The sequence below is a fragment of the Ambystoma mexicanum genome, chromosome 6q, assembly GCF_040938575.1.
Source record: "Ambystoma mexicanum isolate Mex_15411 chromosome 6q, UKY_AmexF1_1, whole genome shotgun sequence".
NCBI classification, from domain to species: domain Eukaryota; kingdom Metazoa; phylum Chordata; class Amphibia; order Caudata; family Ambystomatidae; genus Ambystoma; species Ambystoma mexicanum.
Genome location: NC_090937.1, coordinates 201,506,923 through 201,531,004, shown reverse-complemented (window position 1 = coordinate 201,531,004; position 24,082 = coordinate 201,506,923). Strand labels below are relative to the sequence as shown.

At 45.1% G+C, this 24,082-nt stretch overlaps 1 protein-coding gene across 1 annotated transcript in view; it reads right to left on the bottom strand.

The window, feature by feature from the left end:
- Window positions 1-14,491: 14,491 nt before the first annotated feature.
- The window catches only part of SNX30 (sorting nexin family member 30), a 749,650-nt gene continuing 740,059 nt past the window's right edge, over window positions 14,492-24,082 (bottom strand). Inside the window, exon 9 of the mRNA XM_069630640.1 lies at window positions 14,492-15,425. Coding sequence (XP_069486741.1) covers window positions 15,366-15,425 — 60 coding nt within the window. The 3' untranslated portion in view covers window positions 14,492-15,365. The remainder of the gene's footprint in view (window positions 15,426-24,082) is intronic.

Below are 24,082 nucleotides of genomic sequence, written 5' to 3'. Positions count from 1 at the left end.
TTGAGTGTGGATCCTGGGGCCTGTTCCTCAGGCCGAGGCCCGATAGGCATTTCACCAGGGGCGGATCTGCTGGCAGAACTCCATATAGGCGCCCCCTTAGACATGTTGTCGGTACTAGGGCATAGGCCTTCGGGTGAAGACCCGGTAAAAGAACCTTTCAGTCCCTCAGCACTGTCACCGGGAGGATCCACTGACCCCGCAGCCTGTAGCTGATTCAGCCTTGGGAAGGCGTCTCCCTTGCGGGGTGCACTGGAAAAGAGCGGCCCTACCTTGGGCCTGGAGAGATGATAGACGAAGTCCTTTGGAGGCGATCTCTGGAAGAGCTCCTTCCACCTGGCTGGTCTGTTCTTCAGAGACCTTCAGGAAAGCACGTTGCTCGTGGTACAAGCTTGCCACCCATGGTCTGGGCCAAGACACTGTAGACAGAGGGCGTGGGAGTCTTTAGTTGGGAAGAGCCCGTCGCAGGATGGACACCTGCTGAACCCTATAGAAGTTGACATGTGCAGGGGAGGAGCGTGACGCCTGAGGACTGAGTACCTGAATGATAAAAAGACAAAAAAAAGACAGAAGAGAAGAAGAATTTGCACATGGAATTACATGGCCAAAGCCAAACCCAGGAGAGCTGGTGAATTCGGCCCGTTCTCATCCACACAGAAAGGGGGACTGGGGTGTGGCGCCAGAGGGCGGAGTCACGGAAGCGCATTCTCCCCCACGCACCTCTAAATTTAAAGGGGACGAAGGCTTTTTTTGGCAAAAAAGGTTCTGTCTCCCGTCCCTTGGAAGGGACGCTCATGAAGTATGGAGGAAAGGGGACAGGATGTAACAGTATGCTTTGATACTGCAAATGTTTTGTAAATGATTACAATTTTCTTTCTGTTAGATTCTCTCCTGAGGAACTATGGCGAAACACGTGTAGAGAGAAAGTGTGAGAGAGAAAAAGTGTGTGAAGCAAAACTGAAAAAATAAAACTAACAGAAATGAAGAGTGGATAATTGTGATTACTGTTGAATTAACAATCACCATACAAAACAACATATAGTTGGTGCACAGGAAAGGACACCAACAGAAAATAATTAAATGTCTCAGCATATTGCACGGTTACAATATAGGTTTCCAATCGTGCTGACAACTACAAACTTCTAACTAAATTGAGGCCTCGCCCAGGAAATATTGCCTAATTTGACCGAAATCTTCACGAACGAGTGCTGAATCCAACCATAGACGTGTAATCTCACACATTATAAAGCCACCAATCAATATCTAAGCAACACAAAGACCGAATACAAAATAAAGATATAGTAGAAATCAGACATGACAGAAGAATATGAAAAGAGACGCCAAAGCAGAAGACCTTTTTCTTAGACACAGACAATCAACTGATGACAATCCATCCACCAACTCAACCTCCTTCAGGAATCTCTCTGAACAGCTAGAAGCGGCCTCAAAGAAGTAACTTGCTAAATGGTTGGTAATGAAAACTATGAAAATGTATCTTGAGGTCGGGAGAATACCTCATGGCTTAAGAATCTGCATCTTCCCATCATTTGAGGAGGATGACATAGTAGCCCTGAATGATTTGGAAGAGCTGATGACAAAGACTTCCAAGGAAATTATAATAATTATAAACCAGGCGACATTAGTACATGAAAAAACAACCAAAGAAATTGGACAAATAAAAGAAAGGATAAAGAAGCTCAACCTCTCGGGAACTCACCTTCAAAAATTACCAGATTCTGGATGAATATCTAACAAACTTTACCAAAGTACTCAAAATTAAAAAACAGAACGTTCATCAGAGATGAAAATGATTATAGAAACAAAAGTTTATAATTTGCAAAGGAAATCTGATATCAGAAGTGGCTTCAGTGCAAGACCAAAATCAAGCACAACTGCAAACCTAGGTGTGTCAACCCAGTCATCAGATCGAGACCAACAGTGGAAGTGAAAAAGGACTAACAGAAACACCAAGCACATCCACAGGAAATCTAGAATGTCCTTTTTTAGAGGAACTCCGAAGACACAAGAGAAGCACACAACAAACCCCCCAGCAGCCAGACAGAACCAATGTGGGAGCAAGAAAAATGACAAATGTAAATATCTCAACAATGTACACGCACACAGGAGAGGCAAGAGGGGTGGATCAGAAACCAAGGAGGAAGCCAACAAAGAATGCAAACTGGATCCCAAAGACGAGGAAACAGATAAACTTGGTCTTACCAAATTGATCCAGTTCCAACAACAGCACTAAATAAATGTCTGACATTCAGTCCAACCACTAAAGCAGATTTTCAAACCCAGGTGGATATTTCCAAATTCTGTAGAAGGCTTAAATTAAAAAAATACTTTGATGAGACAACATTTAAGCAAAATGAACACCCAGCAACACAAGAAGTTTCGGAATTAACAGTTGAATTGGTTGAAAAAACAGTGAATCTAATTAACCTTAATGAAGAAGAGGCATTCTTCACCTCCACACAATTCATAGAATAACAGGAGATCAATACTTATTTGGCAGAAGAAACATCACTCAAACCACAGTCAAAGTTTGTGCCGACACCACCCGAAAATAATGTCATACATATTTCAGAAAGCTACATGCAAAGACCTTAGACAAACCTATTTAGCCAACAAACAAGTGAAATTACGCTACAATTTAACCTTAAAAGAAAAACAAGCGATTGAAAAACTAGGAAACAACAAGGACATTGTAACAAAAATGGTTGACAAAGGGGGCAATATTGTCTTGATGAATAGGACAGACTATGTAAGGGAACGAAAGACACATTTGAACAACAAAGGCAGTTATAAAAAATTAACAAATAATCCATTACCAGCTTTACAATAAGAATGGAAAGAAAAAAGCAAGAATTGGAACAATGAAGGCCTACTAAATGAGGAATAATTCCTATACATGGATGTGGTACACGCTGCAATGGCAAAAATATATTTCTTGCCAAAAATACACTAAAAATATGGTATGTTCCATCCGGTCGCCAATATTTAACGGCATAGGATCGCTAACAGAAAGGATATCTCAATTCACAGACATGCATTTGCAACCTTTGGCAACTGGCCTAGCATCCTTTATAAGGGATACAAAACATGTTATACAACAGTTAGAAATCATCCCATGGGAAAAATACTACATATTTGTGACCTTGGATGTCGTTTCTCTGTACACGAGTATTGAGCACACACAAGGTAGCAAGTACGGAGCACTTTCTCAAAACAAGATCAATCTCGTTTATCAACCGAAACAAAATGATTATATAAATGCTAAAATTTGCACTAAGCAACAACATCTTTGTTTTTGATACTCAGATTTACCGTCAACTACAAGGCACAGCCATGCGCGCAGAATTTGCCCCTTCATACGCAAATTTGTTCATGGGACATTATGAACTAAACCATGCATGGCAACATAGAGCGTTCAATGAGGATAACAACATAATGTACTGGGGACGATTCATAGATGATGTGCTAATGATCTGGGATCTAGAAAGAACAGGTCTCTTACACTATGTGAAATATCTAAACAACAACTAGAACATTAAATTCACCATGAAAGATAGCAAAGAAAAGGTGGAATTCCTGGACCTACAACTATACACTTCTGGAGGTAAAATTAGTACGGATGTATATATCAAACCAAATGAACCCAACCGTAACCTGCATGCGAGCAGCAACCATCCACATCACATAATCAATAATACTCCGTATCGGAAATTCTCAGAGTAAAGAGGAACTGGAGCACAATTGAAACATTTCAAAAACATGTAAAAAATACAAAAGGAAAAATTTAGTCAAAAGAGGCTATCAGTGCAAAATCTTGAACAAAGCAGTAGAGAAATTCAGAGAAGCTATCTGCTAACCAACAAACCGAAAAAGACAAATGCAACGGCTGGAGTAAACTTTATCATGACATACAGTAGTGATCCATACATCACAAAATGAATATTAAAAAAGCATTGGAACAGCCTAAAGACAGATGAAACCATCAGGAAATACCTTAACAAAAATCCAACTACCACGTTTGTCAAAGCATCAACAATTAAACAGATTAGCCCTAGCTTCCTCAAACCGGAGCCACCAAAAGACCTCAGTAGCTTCTTTAACTTACCACCACCTATTGGAATTTATAGGTGTGGAACTGCAAACTATGCCCACAAATACTAAATGGAATGAATAATTTGGTTCTTCCAAATGGAAACAGAAAAAAAATTGCACAATTCATAAATTGCAACAGTACATTTGTTATCTATTGCATTAGATGCGCTTGCCAGAAACTGTACCATTGGCAGCACAATCAGGGTCCTGAAAACAAGATTGTTAGAATGCACGAGAGCCATCAAAAATAAGGACCTCAGTTACTCTTTAGCAATCCATTGCTGCTCAGAACATCAAGACACAGAAATGGATCAAATACACATTTTCGGACTAGAAAAAGTGAGAGTCCCAGCAAGAGGAGGAAGTGGGGAGCTTTCAGTGAGAAAATAAGAAGCAAAATAGATTTGCCTTATGGACACCTGCACTACAGGTGTGAATTCAAATTCAGACCACAAGATGTCTTACTGGCTGTAATTGATGTGTTGAACAGACTTCAGACCAAGAATTGCTATATTACCTTTTAGCTCTCCGGGTAACATGTAACCCAGGCTAGGAAATTGAGTGATTATTACATATCCGAAAAATTGAGTATAAATTATGAAAGGAAATAGAAGAAAATGCCAACATTGAAGAATCTCCAAGTACAAAGAGGAAGTTATAAGCAATATAACTGTTTGCCTCACCACTTGAAACAGTATTTTATCCATAATGCTCTTGGGGATGGTTAAATCGCAACCAGAAATATAGGTTTAAGTCCACAGAGCAATAGACTACTCTCCCTTTTAGATATCGGGTAAAGCAGCGTTTAAAAATGGCCGTGGGACATCGAGCGCAATGGCATCATTGCATAAAACAACGTGATGACGTCATCCCGCTCGCATACTTAAAGAGGCCCAGAAAGAGCCATAATAGCGCAGATTAGCATTGTGAGGACAATCGGATCCATCCACAAGCCTCCAGGTAAGAAGAACAAGTTACTCTTTTACCTGGTAACGTTCTTTCGATGGGATGGTTCGATGACGTATTCCATATCTATGACAGTAATCACCACAGCTGTGCTGCTTCGGAAAATCTTTTGGCGTCTGCGTCCTGCGTCGATGTCGTCGATACGCCACCCGCGAGGACCGCCTCCGACGGCCGACGTCGCTGGATGTTATAAGTAGGATGCACGACGCCCGTAGCCTCAGTTGTAGTTTTTTCCCCCAGAACGTGTGGCACCGGTCTTCTGCCAGTCTGACCACACAAAGCCTTGCGGAAATGTAAGCTGCAATCGCATAAGAAATTCTGTAGCGGGGAAGACAGGGAGGGAGCGATATGGAATACGTCGTCGGACCATCCCATAACGTTACCAGGTAAGAAAGTAACTTGTTCCTCGAGGGGATTGGGTCCTCCGATGTATTCCATAGCTATGACAGACTCCCAAAGCAGTACCAATGCAAGGAGGTGGGAAAAGAATTTAGCAAAAGAAATTTCGAATGCCCAATCAAATTGCGGAGCAAAGGACCGCCTTGCCAAAGGCCAGATCCTGCCCACGGATGGAATTGAGGGAGTAGTGACGTACAAAAGTATGGACCGAAGCCCAGGTGGCTGCGTCACAGATGTTACGAATAGGAACACCCCTCTGTAGGGCAGTAGAGGCAGCCATACCATTGGTAGAATGGGCCCGCAAGCCCACCGGTGGGTCCTTGCTCGCCAAGCGGTAACACTCAGAAATAGCTAGAATAATCCAGCGAGACAAAGTCTGCTTAGTCACAGCTTGTCCCAAACGCTTACCAGCGTAACCAATGAAAAGTTGATCGTCCACTCTGACCCGGGACATGCGTGAAATATAAAAGCTTAAAGCTCTCCTAGGATCAAGCCTACGGAGCCTCTCCTCTTCCTTACCGGGATGTTGAGGAGGATGAAATGCCGGAAGGACAACCTTCTGGCCTAAATGAAATTCCGACACCACCTTCGGAAGAAAGGAAGGACGAACTCTAAGGACAACCCTGTCCTTATGAAATACAGTGAAGGGTGGCTTAACTGAAAGTGCCTGTAACTCACTCACTCTGCGAGCGGAAGTGACCGCAACCAAAAATACAGTTTTAAGAGTTAACAGTCTCAAAGGACAAGAATGCAAAGGCTCAAATGGAGCACCCATCAGAAACTTGAGGACAAGGTTCAAATCCCAACCGGGCACCTGGAAAGGTGACAGAGGGAACACATTAGTGAGCCCTTTTAGAAACTGAGAAATTAAAGGAATTTTAAAATATGAACACTTCAGACGAGCGCTTAAATATGGACAGCGCTGTCAGGTTACCTTTAACCGTACCCACTTGCAAGCCCCTGTGGGCTAAAGAAAGCAAAAAAGACAGAACCACAGGAATGTCACATGCAAAAGGATCCACATTCTTAACCCTGCACCAGTCGCAGAACTTTCGCCAACGGTACAGGGACTTAGTTGCGGGTCTTCTGGCCGAAAGCAACACCTCCATCACATCTTCAGGGAGGCCCCAATCCTTATACCTCAAACTTTCAGAAACCAAGCGTGAAGGTTGAGGGATCTGACCTCTGGATGGAAAAACTGACCCCCCCCTCGCGTGAGAGCAGATCGTCTCGGTAGGGAAGACGATGTGGAGGGCAGATGGACAAGTCGAGATGGTCCGGGTACCACCTCCTCCGGGTCCACGCCGGAGCAATGAGGATCATCCGGGAACCGAACATTCGTAACCTCTGCAGCACTTGCGGGGTGAGAGGGACTGGAGGAAACGCGTACAGCAGTGGGTAAGACCACTCCACCACGAATGCGTCTCCTAAGGCTCCTTTTGGAGGAAATTCCCGTGAGCAGAACCTTTCGCACTTCCAGTTGACACTGGAGGCGAAGAGATCCACTTGAGGGGTCCCCCAAAGGGCAAAGATCTCCAGGAGAATCTCCTGAGCCAACTCCCACTCGTGAGAGATCGCGCTCTGCCTGCTGAGAGCATCCGCTGTCTTGTTTTCGTCTCCGGTGTTACGCTCACCTGGCTCCCACAGAGGCGTCGATCTGAACTGGACAGCTGCGGTCTCCACCAATGTGACGCGTAGGGCTGAGATGACGGACTGGACTGGCCCACCTAGCTTCGTTTGCTTGGCCCGTAGGAATATTCTTCTGCGAATGGAGAAAGGGAATTAACCACCCGTGGAGTTGAGCGTAAATCCCTCCCACCCCCGCTGTTCTCCCCACAGATCACCTTTGATGTCCCCTCCTATAGTCTCACCTGATGGTTTGGAGGAAGCTCTCCCTCCTGCATAGAGCGCAGGGGCGCGTTGATAACCAGTTGCTTCACTGGCTTGAAGGAATTGGTGAGTTCCAGAACCATATTGACTCCGAAAAGTATGTAGTTCGTAAGAGTTCACATGTCTGACTTTCACTCTTGTCCGATTCCTTGCAGTTTGCAGCTTGACCCCAGCGAAGAGTTCCTCGTGGTAGCTGATGAAGTTCAGGTAAGGATTTGGCTTATCCTACACAGTTCAATAAAATAAGGCCAGAATGTAACCTGTGGCTTGCTCCCTTATTCAGGTGTGGAGAGAAAATATGAAGTTCGGGGAATAATGCCTCCGGCGGTAAAATTAGGTAAGTCTATTGTGGTGAGAAGAGTTCCCCTTGTTTGTCCCTTCGTCTCACCTTGTTGTCCTTTTGTTCCCCTCAGGGGCCGGGGTACGGCGAGGATGCAATGGAGACTGCGCCGACCCGTGAAGAGGAACAGTACCCCTGGCGGTAATCAGGTAAGTCTATGGGGGTAGTTACTATTGCCTCTGTTTATTCCCTTGGCTCACCTTTGCTGTTCTTGTGTTCCCCTTAGGTGCCAGAGTGTGGCGGGAACGTGCAGAAGGATGCGGTGGATCGCGAGGATGCTGCGAAGGCCGGCGAGTTCAGCGCGGCGCTGCAGCAGGTGAGGCGGCGCGCGTAAAATGCTTCTTTCTTCCAGCTCCAAGGCGCTGTGGATCCGGAATTCAGGTAAGGATCGAAGGTTTTGCTCTTATTCTAACCTCTTCTCCTTCTGTTCCTCCGTTTTTCTAGGAGCTGCAGGCTCGAGGCAGGCGTGGCAGAAGACTGGATGCAGGCTTGCAGACATGGTGAGCGTTACGCTGCTGGATGCAGAATAACGCGAAGCGTGTGTTGCTCTTCGGGCGCGGTTTAAATAGCCTCCAAAGTAGTCCCAGGTAAGTATTCCTCCCCAGCCACGACCGACTAAAAAATAGTCCCTAGGTAAAATAGCCTCATTTGGCTTGGAGCTCTGCAGCATGGTCTGCATCAGGTAAGCTTGCAGCATGGTCTGCATCAGGTAACTTCTACTCTATGAGCCTGGCGCCATAGGCGCCAGGACTGACTCTCCATATGAGCCTGGCGCCATAGGCGCCAGGACCGCACCCAAACAGCCCCTAGCAGAGGTTTTTGGGCTTGCTCAAAATAACTTGATGCCTGCTTCCGGGGTTGCTGGACCTGGTCTGGTTCCCCGGGGGTAGGCATCATGACATCCGGCCAGATGAACTGCCGAGATCGAAACTTCCTGCTGGATTGCCCACAACCAGAGCTGACTCGCCTCCCTGCACAGAGGAAGTGACCCTGCCCCCCCCCCCCCCATTTTTGTTGAGGTAGTGCATGGCCACCGTGTTGTCCGTCAGGATCAGGACATTCTTTCCTCGCACAGTCGGCAGAAAAGTCTTCAGGGCAAGCCTGACAGCCCTCAGCTCCAACAGATTGATATGGAGTCTGGACTCCGACAGAGACCAACGACCGCTGACAGTCAACTCGTTGGCATGAGCTCCCCATCCCGTGAGGGATGCGTCTGTCACGATAGCCGCCTCCGGCCAAGGTAGCCAAAAAGGAGCCCCCTTCATCAGATTGCCTTCGACGGCCCACCATAGAAGGTCCTGGGCGACCGAGGATGGCACCTGAACAGGGTCCGACATCCTGCCGGAGGACTGAGACCACTGGAGCTTGAGTGCCCATTGCAAAGATCTCATCCGCAACCTGGCCTCTGGCACCAGAAGAATGCAGGATGCCATAAGGCCGAGCAATCTCAAGAACTCTAACGCTGGGAGACTCTGGGCAAGCTGAAACTTGTACACCATCTGCTGAATGTGATGAGCCCTCACCTGGGGAGGAAAACACTGCCCCAGGGACATGTCGAGCCCTGCTCCGATGTACTGGAGCCTCTGAGTTGGTGTCAAATGGGACTCTAAGTTGAGGGAGAAGCCCAGCTTGTGGAGGGAGTGGCAGGTGACGGACAGATGATCCAGGACTTGCTCGGGAGAGCGCACCCTGATCAACCAATTGTCCAGGTAGGGGTAGACCTGAATCCCCCCTTTCCTGAGATGCGCTGCCACCACTACCATGAGCTTGGTGAAGACCCTCGGGGTGGAGGTCAATCTGAACGGCAGGACCCGAAACTGAAAGTGCGAGTCCCCAAGCGCGAACCTCAGGTACTTCTTGTGCTTTGGATGGATCAGCACATGAAAATAAGCATCCTTGAGGTCGAGAGACACCAACCAGTCCTGAAGTTGAAGGGCCTGGAGGACTTGATAGAGAGTAACCATCTTGAACTTGTCCTTCCTGAGGAGTTTGTTCAAACCGTGCAAGTCCATGATGGGTCTCAATCCCCCGTCTTTCTTGGAAATCAAAAAATAAGGGGAATACCATCCCTTCTTCCTCTCCGCTACAGGCACCAGTTCTATAGCGCCTTTCTCCAGCAGGGATTGAATTTCCTGCGCAAGGAGCGGATCCGGGCTCTTCAAAGAGAGATTCCCCAGAGGATTGTCATGAGGCCTCTGCCGGAAAGGAAGACAGTAGCCTTGGGCTAGGATCTCCAGAACCCACACATCTGAAGTAATGGCACGCCACTCTACAAGATGCTGCGCCAGCCTTCCCCCAACCGGCGAACCATGGGACATGGCCTCATGACTGAGCTGAAGCGGCTGCGGCGTTGCCTGAGGGCAAAGAGGCAACTGCCCGAGCGGCTGTGGCACCTCAAGTACCTTGTTTTCCACCTCTGGCACTCCTACAGTGCCCCCTTTGACTGGCAGCTCCGCTCGCTTTACCAAAGGATGAGTATTAACAAAAGGAACCTCCCCTCCATTGCTGTCCCCTAGGACAAAAAGGCAGAGGTTGTCGAACTGCAGCTCCCCATGACTTCGCTGCAGCTTTGGAGGTCTGCAACCTCTCAAGGCTCTCGTCAGCCTTGCTGCCAAAACGATGTTCCCCGTCAAAGGGCATGTTCAGGAGCCGGGCCTGCACATCAGGAGCAAACCCGACTTCCGCAACCATGCAAACCTGCGTATTACGGTGCTTGCCGCCATGGACCGGCTGACGCAATCTGCCATGTCCAAACCGACTGAACGGCCTCACACATGGCATCCTTGCCATCCTGGACCATAGCAAGGAAACCACCCCGCTTGTCCCCTTCGGGAATATGTTCCGCCACTAAGGAAACACAGTTCCACAGAGTGTGTGTGAAACGAGACAAGGCTCATACGGAGTTGGCCGCCTGAAGCGCCATACCCCCTGAAGATAACACTTTCTTCGCTCAACCATTAAAACGTTTGTCGTCCCTATCAGGAGGGATGGTAGGATACGACGCCTGCTTTGCTGGGGCCGTAGCCGCCTGCACCACCAAACTCTCCGGAGTAGGGTGCTTGGTCAAGTAGCAGGGGTCGCTACTGGCTGGGCGGTATTTTCGCGGCAAAGACTTGCCCACTGCCGGGAGACTCTCCGGAGCAGTCCAAGCCGCCGCCACCCTCCTCTGTAGAGCCATATGGAACGGCAGTACCGGGTCAGTTGGTGGACCTTGGTCGAGGATATCCGTAAGGTCATCCTGAAGAAAATCCCCTGGGGGAGCAGACCACCCCAAGTACTCGGTGATCCTAGACATAAGGCGCCGGTACGAGGAGTCGGCATGAGTGCCAGGCTCAGGCCTACAAAACTCCACCTCCGGAGAGGTGTCCAGACCACTGGCATCATGCAGGGACTGACGCAGGTCCTCAATTTGGCTATGGCCCGAGAGAATCTCATCTGGCACCGTATCAGGAACCATGCCATCATCGGAGCCCTCATCCACCTCTGAAATGTACTCAAGATGGCGGTAAGAGGGCACAGAATGGGGAACAAAGCCATGCTTGACCTTGGCCAGAGCCTTTCTAGGGTGTTCCACCATGCCCCGGGATACCCCCGTCAAAACAGCCTCAAAAGGTGTCAAGTGAATCGGTGTCGACGCCGAACGCGGTGCCGACAGCGTCGACACAGGCCTCGAGGGTGGAGCCCCGAGCGTGTCCCTCGACAGCCTGGGCGCCGATGGCATCGACGACTTCTTCAGAGGCGGAGACTCGAAAGAGTCTGTTGACTACCTCGGCGCCACAGGCGTCGACGTCTTCCTCGAAGACACCACAGGTGCACGCGGTCTCGAGCGCATCGAGAACCGGGACCTAGAACGGGCATGACAAGAACGATTCCCCTTGCCCGAGCGGGACCTTTCCCATGAATCGTGCCGATCACCCGAGCCCAAAGGCATACGAGCGGTGTCTCTCGACCGATCACGACCGACCCCACTCGGAGGCGGGGACGGACCAGTGCCCTGCGATTCGAGAATCGCTAGCATTTTCTTACCGAAGAAAGCCCATTCCTCCGGCTTCGCATGCTTGGTGGGATAAGTGACCCGCCGACGGGCGGAGTCCTCGGATGAGGACGGGGAAGGCGACCGATGACGGCACTTCCGGGAGTGCCTCAAAGAGGCAGACGAGTGGCGGACCTACTCCAGGACCGAGACCCACTGGACTTCCGACGACGATGCGGAGAGTCACCCCTCGAATCATCCGTCGAAAGCCCTGCAGATCTCGACTTCCGTGGCTTGGACACTTTACCTACCAACAGTTTCTTCTTGCGCTCCCGCAAGGGTTTGGACGTAAGCGAATGGCAGTCGACACAATCATCCATGTCATGGGCCTCCCTGAGGCACCAGAGGCAGGCGTTGTGCGAGTCCGTTACCGACATCTTGGACCCACAGTCCCCGCACTTCTTAAAGCCCGGACACGGGGTGGAAGACGAGGTAGACATCACGAAGGATAACTTCACAAACTAACAGGTTTGAAGAACCGATAAAGAACAGAAACTCCAAAGAGTCGAGGCGCGCTGAGATCTCCGAAGCGAACACGTTCGCGGAAAAAACGGAACTGAGGCTACGGGCGACGGGCGTCCTACTTATAACATCCAGTGATGTCGGCCGTCGGAGGAGGTCCTCGAGGATGACGTATCGATGTCATCGACGCAGGAGCCGAAAGATTTTCCGAAGCAGCACAGCTGTGGTGATTACTGTCATAGATATGGAATACGTCGGAGGACTCAATCCCCTCGAACAATGGATTCTACTTCTTTCCACCATCTTGTCCCCCATTTCGTTTTGAAAAATATCACCTTTAATCAAGCCCTCTAATGTAAAAACAGAAAGGGGGAAGTCTAAATCCAACACTGATAGAAAAATGTCTCTATTCTTTATTTCCAGACCATAAAGCACTATGTAAAGAGAAAAATCTCAGTAAGGAAGATTTGCAGGGGGGCTTCAGCATTTATCTTAAAACCAAGAGTAACAGGAAGACCCCTTAACCCATAAATGACTTAAAAATACAGGCAAAACAAAAGAGAATCATGTAATGACAACTGAAAAATGCAGTTAATCCCAAACAAATAATTCTATCTTTAAGGTAACCAAATATCAATCAAAAAATTACCCCCAGCAAATTGGGGGAAAAAACAGAAAAATAGTCACAAAGTGAAGAGATGAGCTACATAAAATGAATAGGGTAAGTAATAAAGTATGCTAAAAAAAAGCACTAAGGAATCAAGTGAATAGATTCTAAGAGTGCTCAGAGATCATAATGCTTTGATACTTCAAATATTTTGTAAATTATTGCAATTTTCTTTTTGTTAGATTCTCTCGTGATGAACCATGGTAAATAACTATGGTGAAACACGTGTAGAGAGAAAAAGTGTGAGAGAAAAATTGTGTGAAGAAAAACTGAAAAAATAAAACTAAGAAATGGAATGAAGAGTGGATCATTGTGATTACTGTTGATTTAACAATCACCCTACAAAACAACATAGTTGGCACACAGGAAAGGACACTAACAGAAAATAATTAAATGTCTCAGTATATTGCATGGTCACAATGTAGGTGTCCAATCATGCTGACAACTACAAACTTCTAACTAAATTGAGGACTCGCCCAGGAAATATTGCCTAATTTGACAGAAATCCTTGCGAACCAGTAGAGTGTTGACATGTCACAAAACCCATAATTTTAGGGCAAATGTGATTGGCAAACAAACACACTTCTAAAAATGCAAGGCAAACTGTCAGACTTCTCAAAGTCTATTAGAAAGTTAAACGGAAAGGCTGCTTTTTTTCATCAAACATACATGTGCTGGAGATGATGCAAAAGGGGCACACAAAAGATTGAATTATGTAAATAAAAGAAAAACGTGTGCCTGCATTAAAGCTTAATGCAGAAATGTATGTTTTGGGTCAAGCCTCAAAGATGAAAAGTATACATCGGATATGATAATGTTTTCTGCTTAGTATTTTTCTATCGTTAACACTCGCTTTCACTTCACTATCATGTAGACCTTGTTTGATCTTTTATTTCAGCACCATGTTTACAAATAACCATAATGGGAGACTAGCAAGGTGTCTTGCAGACTCACCCAAAAAAACATCCAATTCTGGCTAAGAGCTCCCTACCTCCCAATACAACAAAATACCTAATTGGTCCAGCCAACATATAACATTTTACAATAGTAAAAAAAATCACTTATAAACGTGCGAAGGGCAGAAATAGAATTAAGTAGTAGGGAATGCAAAATATATAATTTTGTTTCAAAAGATGAGAATACCCACTCGCCGCCACACTTTTTGGGATCTACTGCTGGGATCTACAGGTAAACAATTGTAACCACTACATATAGTTAGGGTGTCCGCTTGCCGAAAAAACTATTTGGGTGTATTATTTTGAAATGTGGTGAAGGAAACTAGAATTTTTTTTTTTAAAGTAAAATATTGAAGCGGGCCCTGGTGCAGAAAACACTGATTGGAATCGATCAAACGATGGCTCACTTCATGTTATTCTGCAGACATCTGCCATGTGAAAGCTTCGGTCAAAGCCATTAGGCTAATGCACTAACAACAAATTGTAGACAATAAAATTGGGCTGGACACATTATCAAACTGATTCATACGGATATACAATGCACAATAATACACGAAAAAACAATACAAATATGTAGGTAACGAGGCAGTCGAGTACAATATTCCACCACTACGCAAATTTGCAAACCCTATGATTATGTCTTTGAGGAAAAAACACTGATAAATTAAAGATGACCTTCCAAGAGTATACATTTTTATTTAAAAAAATCTTAAAGACATTTATTACAAATAGGTATCTGTATAGGTTTTCAAAAAGATTAACAAAACTCTTAGCTTAAGGTGTTCCCTTGATAAATTTCTCATAAGGATATAAATTTCACTTTCTTATTTGTGTTCTGTTATTTTTTTGGTCACAAACTGTAAATATATATTTATATTTTTTTACAAGGTTCAAAAGGCTTCATATCACAGACAAGAATGGGATGCACTTTTTAAATCCAAGAATACATACTACATGCCACAATTATTACAAGAGTTCTAGTTCTCACTTGTCTTGTGGCCCTTTTTTGCAGAAGACCACAACTCCAACTGCCTCCACACTGAATTCAATATAAGACTTTTCACCAAGCAATTGCAGGCAGACATTTAGTGTCTCATTTCCTCAAAGTACTTGCAAACATAAAATACCGTACAGGTGAAGAGACAAACACAATGTTAGAAATGACCTGTAAATAGAGGAATTAAAGAATGTGGATTAAGGTTTGGGCACTGTGAACTGTTATCTGAAGAGGTTCCATCTGTTTTACCCGTGAAATCCCAGCAACGACAGATGGATGAATGATTTATCAAGACCACAGGTAAAATCCCTTTGAGATCCCATAGATCAGCACTGATCGGTCCGAAGTAGGACAACTAGAGCCGCCAGTCAACAGATGTGAGATGCAAGGAAGTATAAACTAAGACAGATGTTCCAATAAATCAGCTCCAAGTTAGAGTTGATGTAGTTTTCATCTCCATTAACCACACGACATTGCTGGGTAGAGGGATTCCAGTACACGCAGTGGTACTGTGCACATAAAAATGTCTTTGGCGAGGAGAGTCGTGCTCACTTGGCATCTTGCTTGTCTTGTAATAGTGGTATAATAGACTCCCACGCTGAAAGGCACTGCAACAAAAAAAGTGTAATTTGTTAAAAGTAAGATATCTTTACAAACAAGATGATATAGATTGGGTACCTACAAAGTAAGACAAAACACCAAGCAGTTGGTTACAAGCAGTAAGCGGAAGAGTGGGTGGCTCATTTAGACAAAACAAGTGCAAATTCTAGATAAGAGAAAGAAAGAGGCAAGTCGTCGGAAGGTATGCGTCAGTGAGAGCAAATGTCTATGCAGATGGGTACATTTATGGCTTGATGTGAGAGTACATGTATGCAGAAGAATGAGCGAGTACAACAGGGTAAAGAGGCTCACGTAAAAAGATCCTAGATTTAGATGGATTAGCTTCACACATTTTAGAAGTCTACTCCTGTAGTTTTAAGAAAAATTGTTCACTTACTGAGTCAATATTTGTTCAGTGCTGTCCACAATCAGGTTTCACAATTTATTTGAAGTATGGAAAATCATTGAAAGGTAGACATTATTCAACATAGAGAATAATGTACTGCTTGCAAATAGCTATTTCTCACCTTACTAGTTGGATGTTCTCTCCGAGGAGAGATCCAGAGTATATCCCAATGTACAGCAGCTCAGAGGAAAATATAAAAAAACAAAATAAAAAAACAAAGAGCACGTTTGCAGACTACTCCATTTCTGGAATCTTTTTCGTACCCGCATCTGGCACATACCACCAGTCCTTTAGTAAAAAGAACAAATATAAATGGAAACTCAGACTGGACTCTTATTAGTGGAGATGGTTGAGGAAAGGCATTATGGAGGAAAAGGAGCCAGAAACCAGTAGTACAGCAAACCCTTTGGTCATTAAATTGTACTTACTACCACATATCCAATTGCCTTCCTCCCATAGTCATTGGAGCCTACAAAACACCCTAAAAGGAAGAGAGGTCGTTAATGACGGAGTGGAGAAGACCAAACAAATGGATGTCCAACTCCTGTTATGTGCAACAATGGTCTAAATCAGACATCTGCCGTTCAGCTTGCAGCCATAGAACATCATGTACAAAAAGCAAGCAGGTAGATCATGTTGCCGCTTTACAGATCTATTGTAAGGGAATATGCCTTTGAGAGGCCCCAGATGTTGCCTTGGTTTTGACGAGATGCAAGGAATTCATAGGACTATCCTTTAGGTTTAGTGGGTTTGGAAGCATTTGCATCCAGGTGAGATCTCTCCGAGTAACAGAGAGGTTTAAATCCCTTTGGTTTAACCGAGCTAAGATTTGAGGCTATGCCCATGTCCAGGTTCTGGGTAAAACGTCTTGGCTGATGAATCTGGGTTCTGAAAGAATACTGATAAATGGATGTTTGAAGTAAAACCCTGAAATCACCTTTGGTAGATATGCAGGGTGTGTACAGAAAATCATCACAACTGTGAAAAATGTTTTCTCTGAAGTATTTGAATTTCTCCAATGCACTGAGACTAGAAATTTAGTTTTCGCTGCAAAAAACAGATGAACTGAGCTTGAACAGTTTATAAACCATTGCCAAAAACACAAGATTCAGTACCGACCCTGTATCAAAGCTTCCTAACTGGTGGCTATACATGGGATAAACCGCAAAAATGCTGTTTAGCAACAGGAATGCATGAGGGGTCAGTAATGTGAGGCAGACAACTGTTTGATGATCAGAATATGTCATTTTATTCTTAAAATAATATTCAAAAAATTCCTCACTATCCCAACTATGCTGAGGAATTCCCTACCTAACCAAAGCTAAGGGCATACACTCTAACACAGGATAACTGGCCATCACACTAAGCAACAAGGGAGTAGTTTCTTATCTGTAACTCAATTTCCCCAGCATTGGTATCTTTTATGGATTCACATGCTGTGAATATTTCCCATCGCCAGGCTGGGAAACCTCTGTAACTTTAATATAGCAGTTTACCTTTGAGTGTCCTATCGACATCTATATGGTATTTGTATTTTAAATGTTATCAACTACAAAAGCATCTGCCGCTGTCACGTCTCCATTTGCGATTGATCAGTTTATAAACGTGCAGTATAAAATAATTGTGTTAAACATTTTCTCCACATATCGATTTCATAGAACATGTGATTACCACTGTTCCATGATTTAGAATCATTTTCACAAATACAACTTTCATCTATACTTTTATATGTTGGTTGTCAACACTTCATTCGTTTTTGCACAGTCTCTTCAAAATGTATAAAGGAAGGCTTGGACACTATTTTTGAACCAGAGCACATGGAGGAGGAAATGGAAGCAATGTCTTACCTGGTTCATTCTTCGAATGGGAAGGACATTCATGCTTGAACTATGGGGCGCTGTTCATCAGAGGTTTACCAATGAGAAAGTATAGAATTACTGCCAGAAGCACGGAAACTGCTCTCCTGAACATCCGTGAAGACCTGCTATCCAACCTCGATTCCAACACCCCCTGTGTTCTCATCTTACTTGATCTCTCTTCTGCGTTTGACACGGTGAACCATGCCATCCTGCTTATCCGTCTCCGTGATAATCTGGGTATCACCGATCATGCCCCTGGCTTGGCCGACTTCTTTCCTCTCCGATCGACCCTCCCAGATCCAACTTGGGTCCTTCTTTCCTCTATCTCTAATTGTGGTGTTTCCCAGGGGTCTAACCTCTCTCCCTGGATGTTAAACCAATACCTGCCACTTCTTGCCCACTGCATTGCCGCTCTCTGCCCCAACTTTCAGTGCTATGCGGATGACACTCTGCCAAGCTTCCTTCAGCCACCTCTTCTCCTTCTCTCATCTCCGACGGTCTGCTATCCAGGAGCGGCGTGCCACCAATGATCTCTGCCTTAATGCCAGTAAGACGAGATTCTCCTCATCGCCACACCTGCTCCCTCCTTTCCTGTCACTCTCTCGAAGGCCTTTCTTGGCCCTCTTCCTGCTCCCACCTGTGAGGCCAAAAACCTTGGGGTCATCTTTGACTCCACACTCTCCTTATCTCCTCACATCTCTGACGTCTCTAAGAAGTCACACTACGAGCTGCACCCCCTCAGAGGTATTTTTCCTTTCCTCTCCTTCCCCCAGAAGCTCACCGTCTCCAGTGCGTTGGCTCTCTGTAGGCTGGACTACTGCCACAGCCTCTTTCCAAATCTGCCTGCCTCTACTCTCCGCCTCTGCAACTAATCGAAAACAGGACTGCGAGACTTGTCCTTGGCCTCACGCCCATGGATCTCATCTCTCCAGGACTGAAATCTCTGCATTGGCTCCCAGTGCCTGTGAGGATTAAGTTCAAAACCATCTGCATTGTCCACCATGCCTTCTGGGGCCCAGGGCCTCAATACCTTCAACTCTCTCTTCCTAACCATCTTCCTTCACGAGCCCTTCGCTTATCCGCCTCCAACTACCTCAGGGTTAGTCGCTTCTCCAAGCAACAAGTTGGTGGTAGGTCTCTTTCTTCGGCTGGGGCCTCCCTCTGTAACAGCCTCCCTGCCTTTCGGAAACTTGAGGAGAACCATCTCTGGTTCCGGAAGCACCTTAAGACCTTCCTCTTTGCTTCTGCTTTCTCTCCTCCTCTCCCCTGCTGAACTCCTGGCTGAAACTGAAATTGCACTGGTCACCTAGCTACCCTCCGTTTCACGGCCCAGGTCCCCTCCCTGCCAGTTGCACACCTGCACTGACCCCTGCATGCGGGGATTGTTTCTGTATCCCAACAGCCCCTTACAAGCACCTGACAACTGATGTCTGCACTTACCCCTGCACTTTCCACCTCTTGGCTGCACTTCTTATTTATTGTCTTTTATTTATTTTATTGTTAACCTATGTACTGCACTGTCCCCGACCCTTTACCCATCGCACTTTACACTCTTCCCCCCTCCCCTGCACTTGCATGATCTCAATATCACCTGGCCTAGTAAGATTGTTGTCTGTTCCCCCTCTGTTCCCCCTCCCTTGCCTCGTCGCGCCTTGAAACATTTGTGCATAGGCACGTTATAAATGCCATTTCAATTCATATCAAATATTACTGTAGTCTCACAATCCCAAATGACTATTATTCTTCATGGGACTACGTTTTACATTAATAATAAATGCCCTTGTACATGTTTTATATCCGACATCCGTCTAGCCATCTATCCTCACCTCCAAGAGACACATAGAAAACATTTGTACGTCTGCTTGTCAAGGTTTATCTGTAATATTTATATGGATATCCCCAAGGCTTTAACTAAGTTTCCAATGGGATCTGTATATAATGAGAGTAGCACCTCAACTATGTCAAATAGTTCCTTTTAAAATTGTTTCAGTAGTGCCGTATGTGGATTTTTTGGGTACAAAGTGTGTGTGTGGATTAACATTTGTTCATGTAAAATGGTCAAGCATTGTGGGTACACAATGATCTAATCGAAATGGCACCCTTTGTTCACTGTCTTGTTGCCCTAGATGCCTGTCCCAGCCTGATCTCAGTTAGTGGTTTACAGTCAGACTATATGGAGGTCCAAGGAAGGGATGTCTAGAATGGATAGTAAATATTTCTCATAGGTAATGCTATAAATACACATTGTTAAAAGCTTCATCCATTGCAATAATCTAATCAAATTAATAGTGTATATCTTCTCAGATACAGACCATAAACCTTGTGGCTTCAGTGCAGGGTTGGAACTAAAGTGCATCAAATTATCATTGCCTGCATCGTGTGTTGTACCTGCAAAGAATGCAGAGTTCTTCTGCACATTGTGTGGGATTACCGAGTATAGAAGATATCGAAAGAATGTACAGTTGAATATATTTCCATGAAATAAGTGATTGTGAAAGTGTCAGTTATCAGCTTTGGAAAAAAGGCTATTACTGATTTTTAATTTATTCCTGTAGTGTCTTCTTCATCAACTCTTTCTCTGCTCCTAACATAGCAGCTAAAGATGCAAAATGTACAAAGTGTTTAGTAGAAAATGGAGGAGCCTATGCGGTGGCATATGCATGTATTGTATGTGCCATGAAACATAACTTCTAAAAACATGGTAATAACCAGCTCTACAGTACTTTGTCATAGAACATTTCCTCCATTATCTCAAGAATGTTTTAATTCTCTAGCTCGATGCTGTCACTTTGTGCACTGTTCTAATAGCACATAGGCCAGTTAAACCCAGCAGGTGTGGGCGATCATCAGGTTGCCATTTCAATTATCAACTATCCTGCCTTTCATCCTTACATGGTGGAGGAATTTAATACTTTCTATCTGGTACTGACATTTCACAATCTGCTTTTGCACTCTGCATCGTTCCTCAAACACAGACCTTCCACTGGGTTTGTCAAAGCTCGGCACATGCGAGTTGGTCTTCAAAATGGTGCTGAGTTCACACTGCTAAAGTGTGTCTCTAGAAAAGTGGTCCTCACAGTGCAGCAGGCCCACACCCCCAAGGGGTCCGGATACATTATAGGGTGGGTGGGTGAGTGGCCTCAGAGCCCTTTCAAAAAACAGAATTATGACTCTCTAATAGAAAATATAAGCAACTTTGGCATTTGGGGATGCGGGTGGGGAAGATCTGTTACAATATAGTGTGACGAATCACAGGATTCAGTCACTTCACCCCAGGGGCAAGCCTTTCCATGTGAGGCTAGGGGAGTGAGCATGCTACCTAATATTTCCCCTACGGGTGGCAGTAAGTGGGACCTCACAGGGAAAGACTCCCCTGCTGTGGATAAGAACTCCTGTTCCGGTGACTCACCCACATATATATTTAGAACCAACCGGTTGACAGAAACCGCTCTCATTTGCTATTGTGATGTGTCAACAGAACACATAAATCTCTCCAATATTGAGAGGAGTAAAACATATGGAGTAATTCAGAATAAGTACCTACCAGGTACTGGGACAAAGAAACCCAAAAGTCCTAACAAATATGGCCCCAACACAGAAAAAAAGGATCATCACCAGAGCTGGGGAAGCCCCACAACAGCATCATAAAAGGAGGGGCAAGAGAGTGTCAGAGGGGGACCCGGGAGCTTCAAAGCAGCGGTGCCAGGGAGACCGAAAACCTGTGGAGAACGCTGCTTAACGCACCGGCGACTATCAAGAATCTAGCAGGTAAAAAGAGTCTCGGGAGGGACGTTTGAGGAAGACTGGCATAAGGAAGCCAGAAGGTTGAAGTGCTTGAGATGCACAGCACCAGGACTAGACTGGGGTGAGGGTGGGGGTTTTCAGGGGGGGGAGGGGGAGTGGCAGTTTGTAGAGAGTAGATATTGCACTGGAAAAGAAACGCCAAAGCAAAGGTGGAGAAGGAAACATGAGCGACAGAGCTGTCCCGACAGGATACGGAACATGAGAAGTAGTGAACGCTGAGCTGGTGACGCAATTTCATTACTTTGGAGGCAAAGGGGAAGTGGGAGCCCCGTGGAATGTGTCATTTATAACGATTGGCATAACCATATTCGGTTACCCACGAAAACACAGCCTCCTTGTCGCAGTGAAGAATCAAGTCATAAAGAGTCATAAATCCTCAGGGACTAAACCTCCTCATCCCAGTGAAGAGCGAGAATCCTTTAAGGGCTCACCCTACTCATCCCAGTGGGTGGACAAATCACAAGTGTGAGACTAATCACTGGGTTCATAATATAGATCCCAGTGAGGAAACTAATGGTCAAAAATATAGCAAGTGCTAAAAGGATAACTGCAACTGGTGAAAGAACTTGCAGAAAGAGAAAGTCTACGCATTGCTAGTGAGTAAAAGAGCATACAGGTACCAGGGTACTTAGAGAGCGGACTATAAGGAAGCAAAGAGATAAAGAAAGGGACGTGGAAAGGTCCCCTGCGAGAACTGAACAAACTCGAACAACAAATAGCTAAGTGCTATTTGAAGGTCCTTTAAAGTACATTGCTGGAAAGCAATCCCTAGCAGAAGGGAGTCATTCTCCTGGTCTTTAGTTGTGGTAGGGATCAGAATAGACTAGTTTTGGACTGAGGACAGTTTGTTACTTTGGACTATAGAACGGACAACAAGCAACCCAGTTTAGTTTTGTTAGGGAAACCCTTAGTAGGGAAAGTCAGGCATTTTCTTATTTAGTCTAAATAAATACTTCTTCAAATGGCAAACCCTAGTCTGTCTCCTCCTTCTGACCTACCACAATGGATTTATTTTGAAAATCACAAGGAAATGTCACAGCATGCAACATTTTAAATATGTGACTTTTTTTGAGTCTCTGGATAATGGTGTGTGGTAGGAGCAATGTGTGTTGTGTCAACTTGAATTCTGGAGCCCATTCCCCAACGTTTGTATCTTTTAAATACACAACGAGCTCAACTGCAAATACAAGGCAATTGCTCATTTGAAAGGTGTACACAATTACATATGATAACCCTTCCAATGACAGTTCAAGTCTGTGACTTTCAAAGCAACAAGAAATATAGCATTAATCAAAGAGCTGAAGCTGTGGTGAATTTCTCTTGCGTGTACTGTGGTGTATTTGGCGTCAGTGTGCCCAACTACTTGTTACACAGGCACGGAAATCTGTTGCCTAAAATACATTGGTATTTCTTTAAAAAAGTATTCCATTACCAGCATGTAATGCTCTGGTTAATTTCTCTGCATAAGAAAACAATACATTGTTTGCCATTGACTACATTATACTGTTTTCGGATAGTTCTTTTGACCAAGTTTTGCATTTGCAATTGAAAATTGCCCAAGGTGACCCACCCTGAAGTGAAACACCATTATTGCCATTTATCCACCATCCTATTTTTATGTAGTCATGGCAATTATATTGGTATCAGACCTTTCACAATCTACCCAAACACACCCCTCGACATCTTTACTATATCATGTGTCTAACGGGGCAAACAATGACTTACAATACACAAAAACAAAGCACTTTCAAAACAGTGTCCACCCAAATGTTGAATAGCCCTGTCAAGAACACCAGATATGCAAGCACTTGCAAACACAATGTAGAAGGATGTCCACGAGGTAAATAGCACAAATCTAAGAAGATGGCACAGCAGTCCTCTATTCACTGTGCTTATCAAAAGATATAAATGCTTCAAAGACCTGCCACAAACCACCCACCAACAGTGTGTATAACTGGGCAAAGGCAAACTATAAAAATCCACAAAAACAAAAAGAACACCACATCTGCCTACATTTTGCATGAGTATGTTAAGAGACCACTGTATACAATAGCACTTGCTAACTGAATTGACAGGGGTGGCCCACTGGTATGTGGCCCCACCCAAATCTTTTAAGTCGGCATTTCAGCCCTCCGTCTCCAATCACACAAATAATTTTTTCATGCCGTTCCATTTTTATTAAAATGCATAATAACCTCAAAGACAATTCGCCCTCCACAGCCCTAAACATATTTACATATTTACAAGCGTGTGTCTTGCAGGTCAAGCTACTAAGATTAGTCAAATACACAAAAACCAAAACACTGCCCATATAAGGTCCACCCACATGTACCATAACCACATCAAGAGCAGAGGGTATTGTGCTGAATCCGATGTTGTCATCACTCCTTTCCCAGCAGTGACCTCTCCCCATGTGGTCAGGAGACGGAAGCTGCTACCTGATCCTGACCCTGGGGGCGGCTATAGGGAGGATTACAGACAACCTCTGGGAGAGTAGCAGGGCACCATCGGGCAACATATGGTACTCCCTTTCCTCTCTGGAAGATACCCCATCCATACCCAATGCCTTAATGGCATGTTGTTACATCTCCCCTCA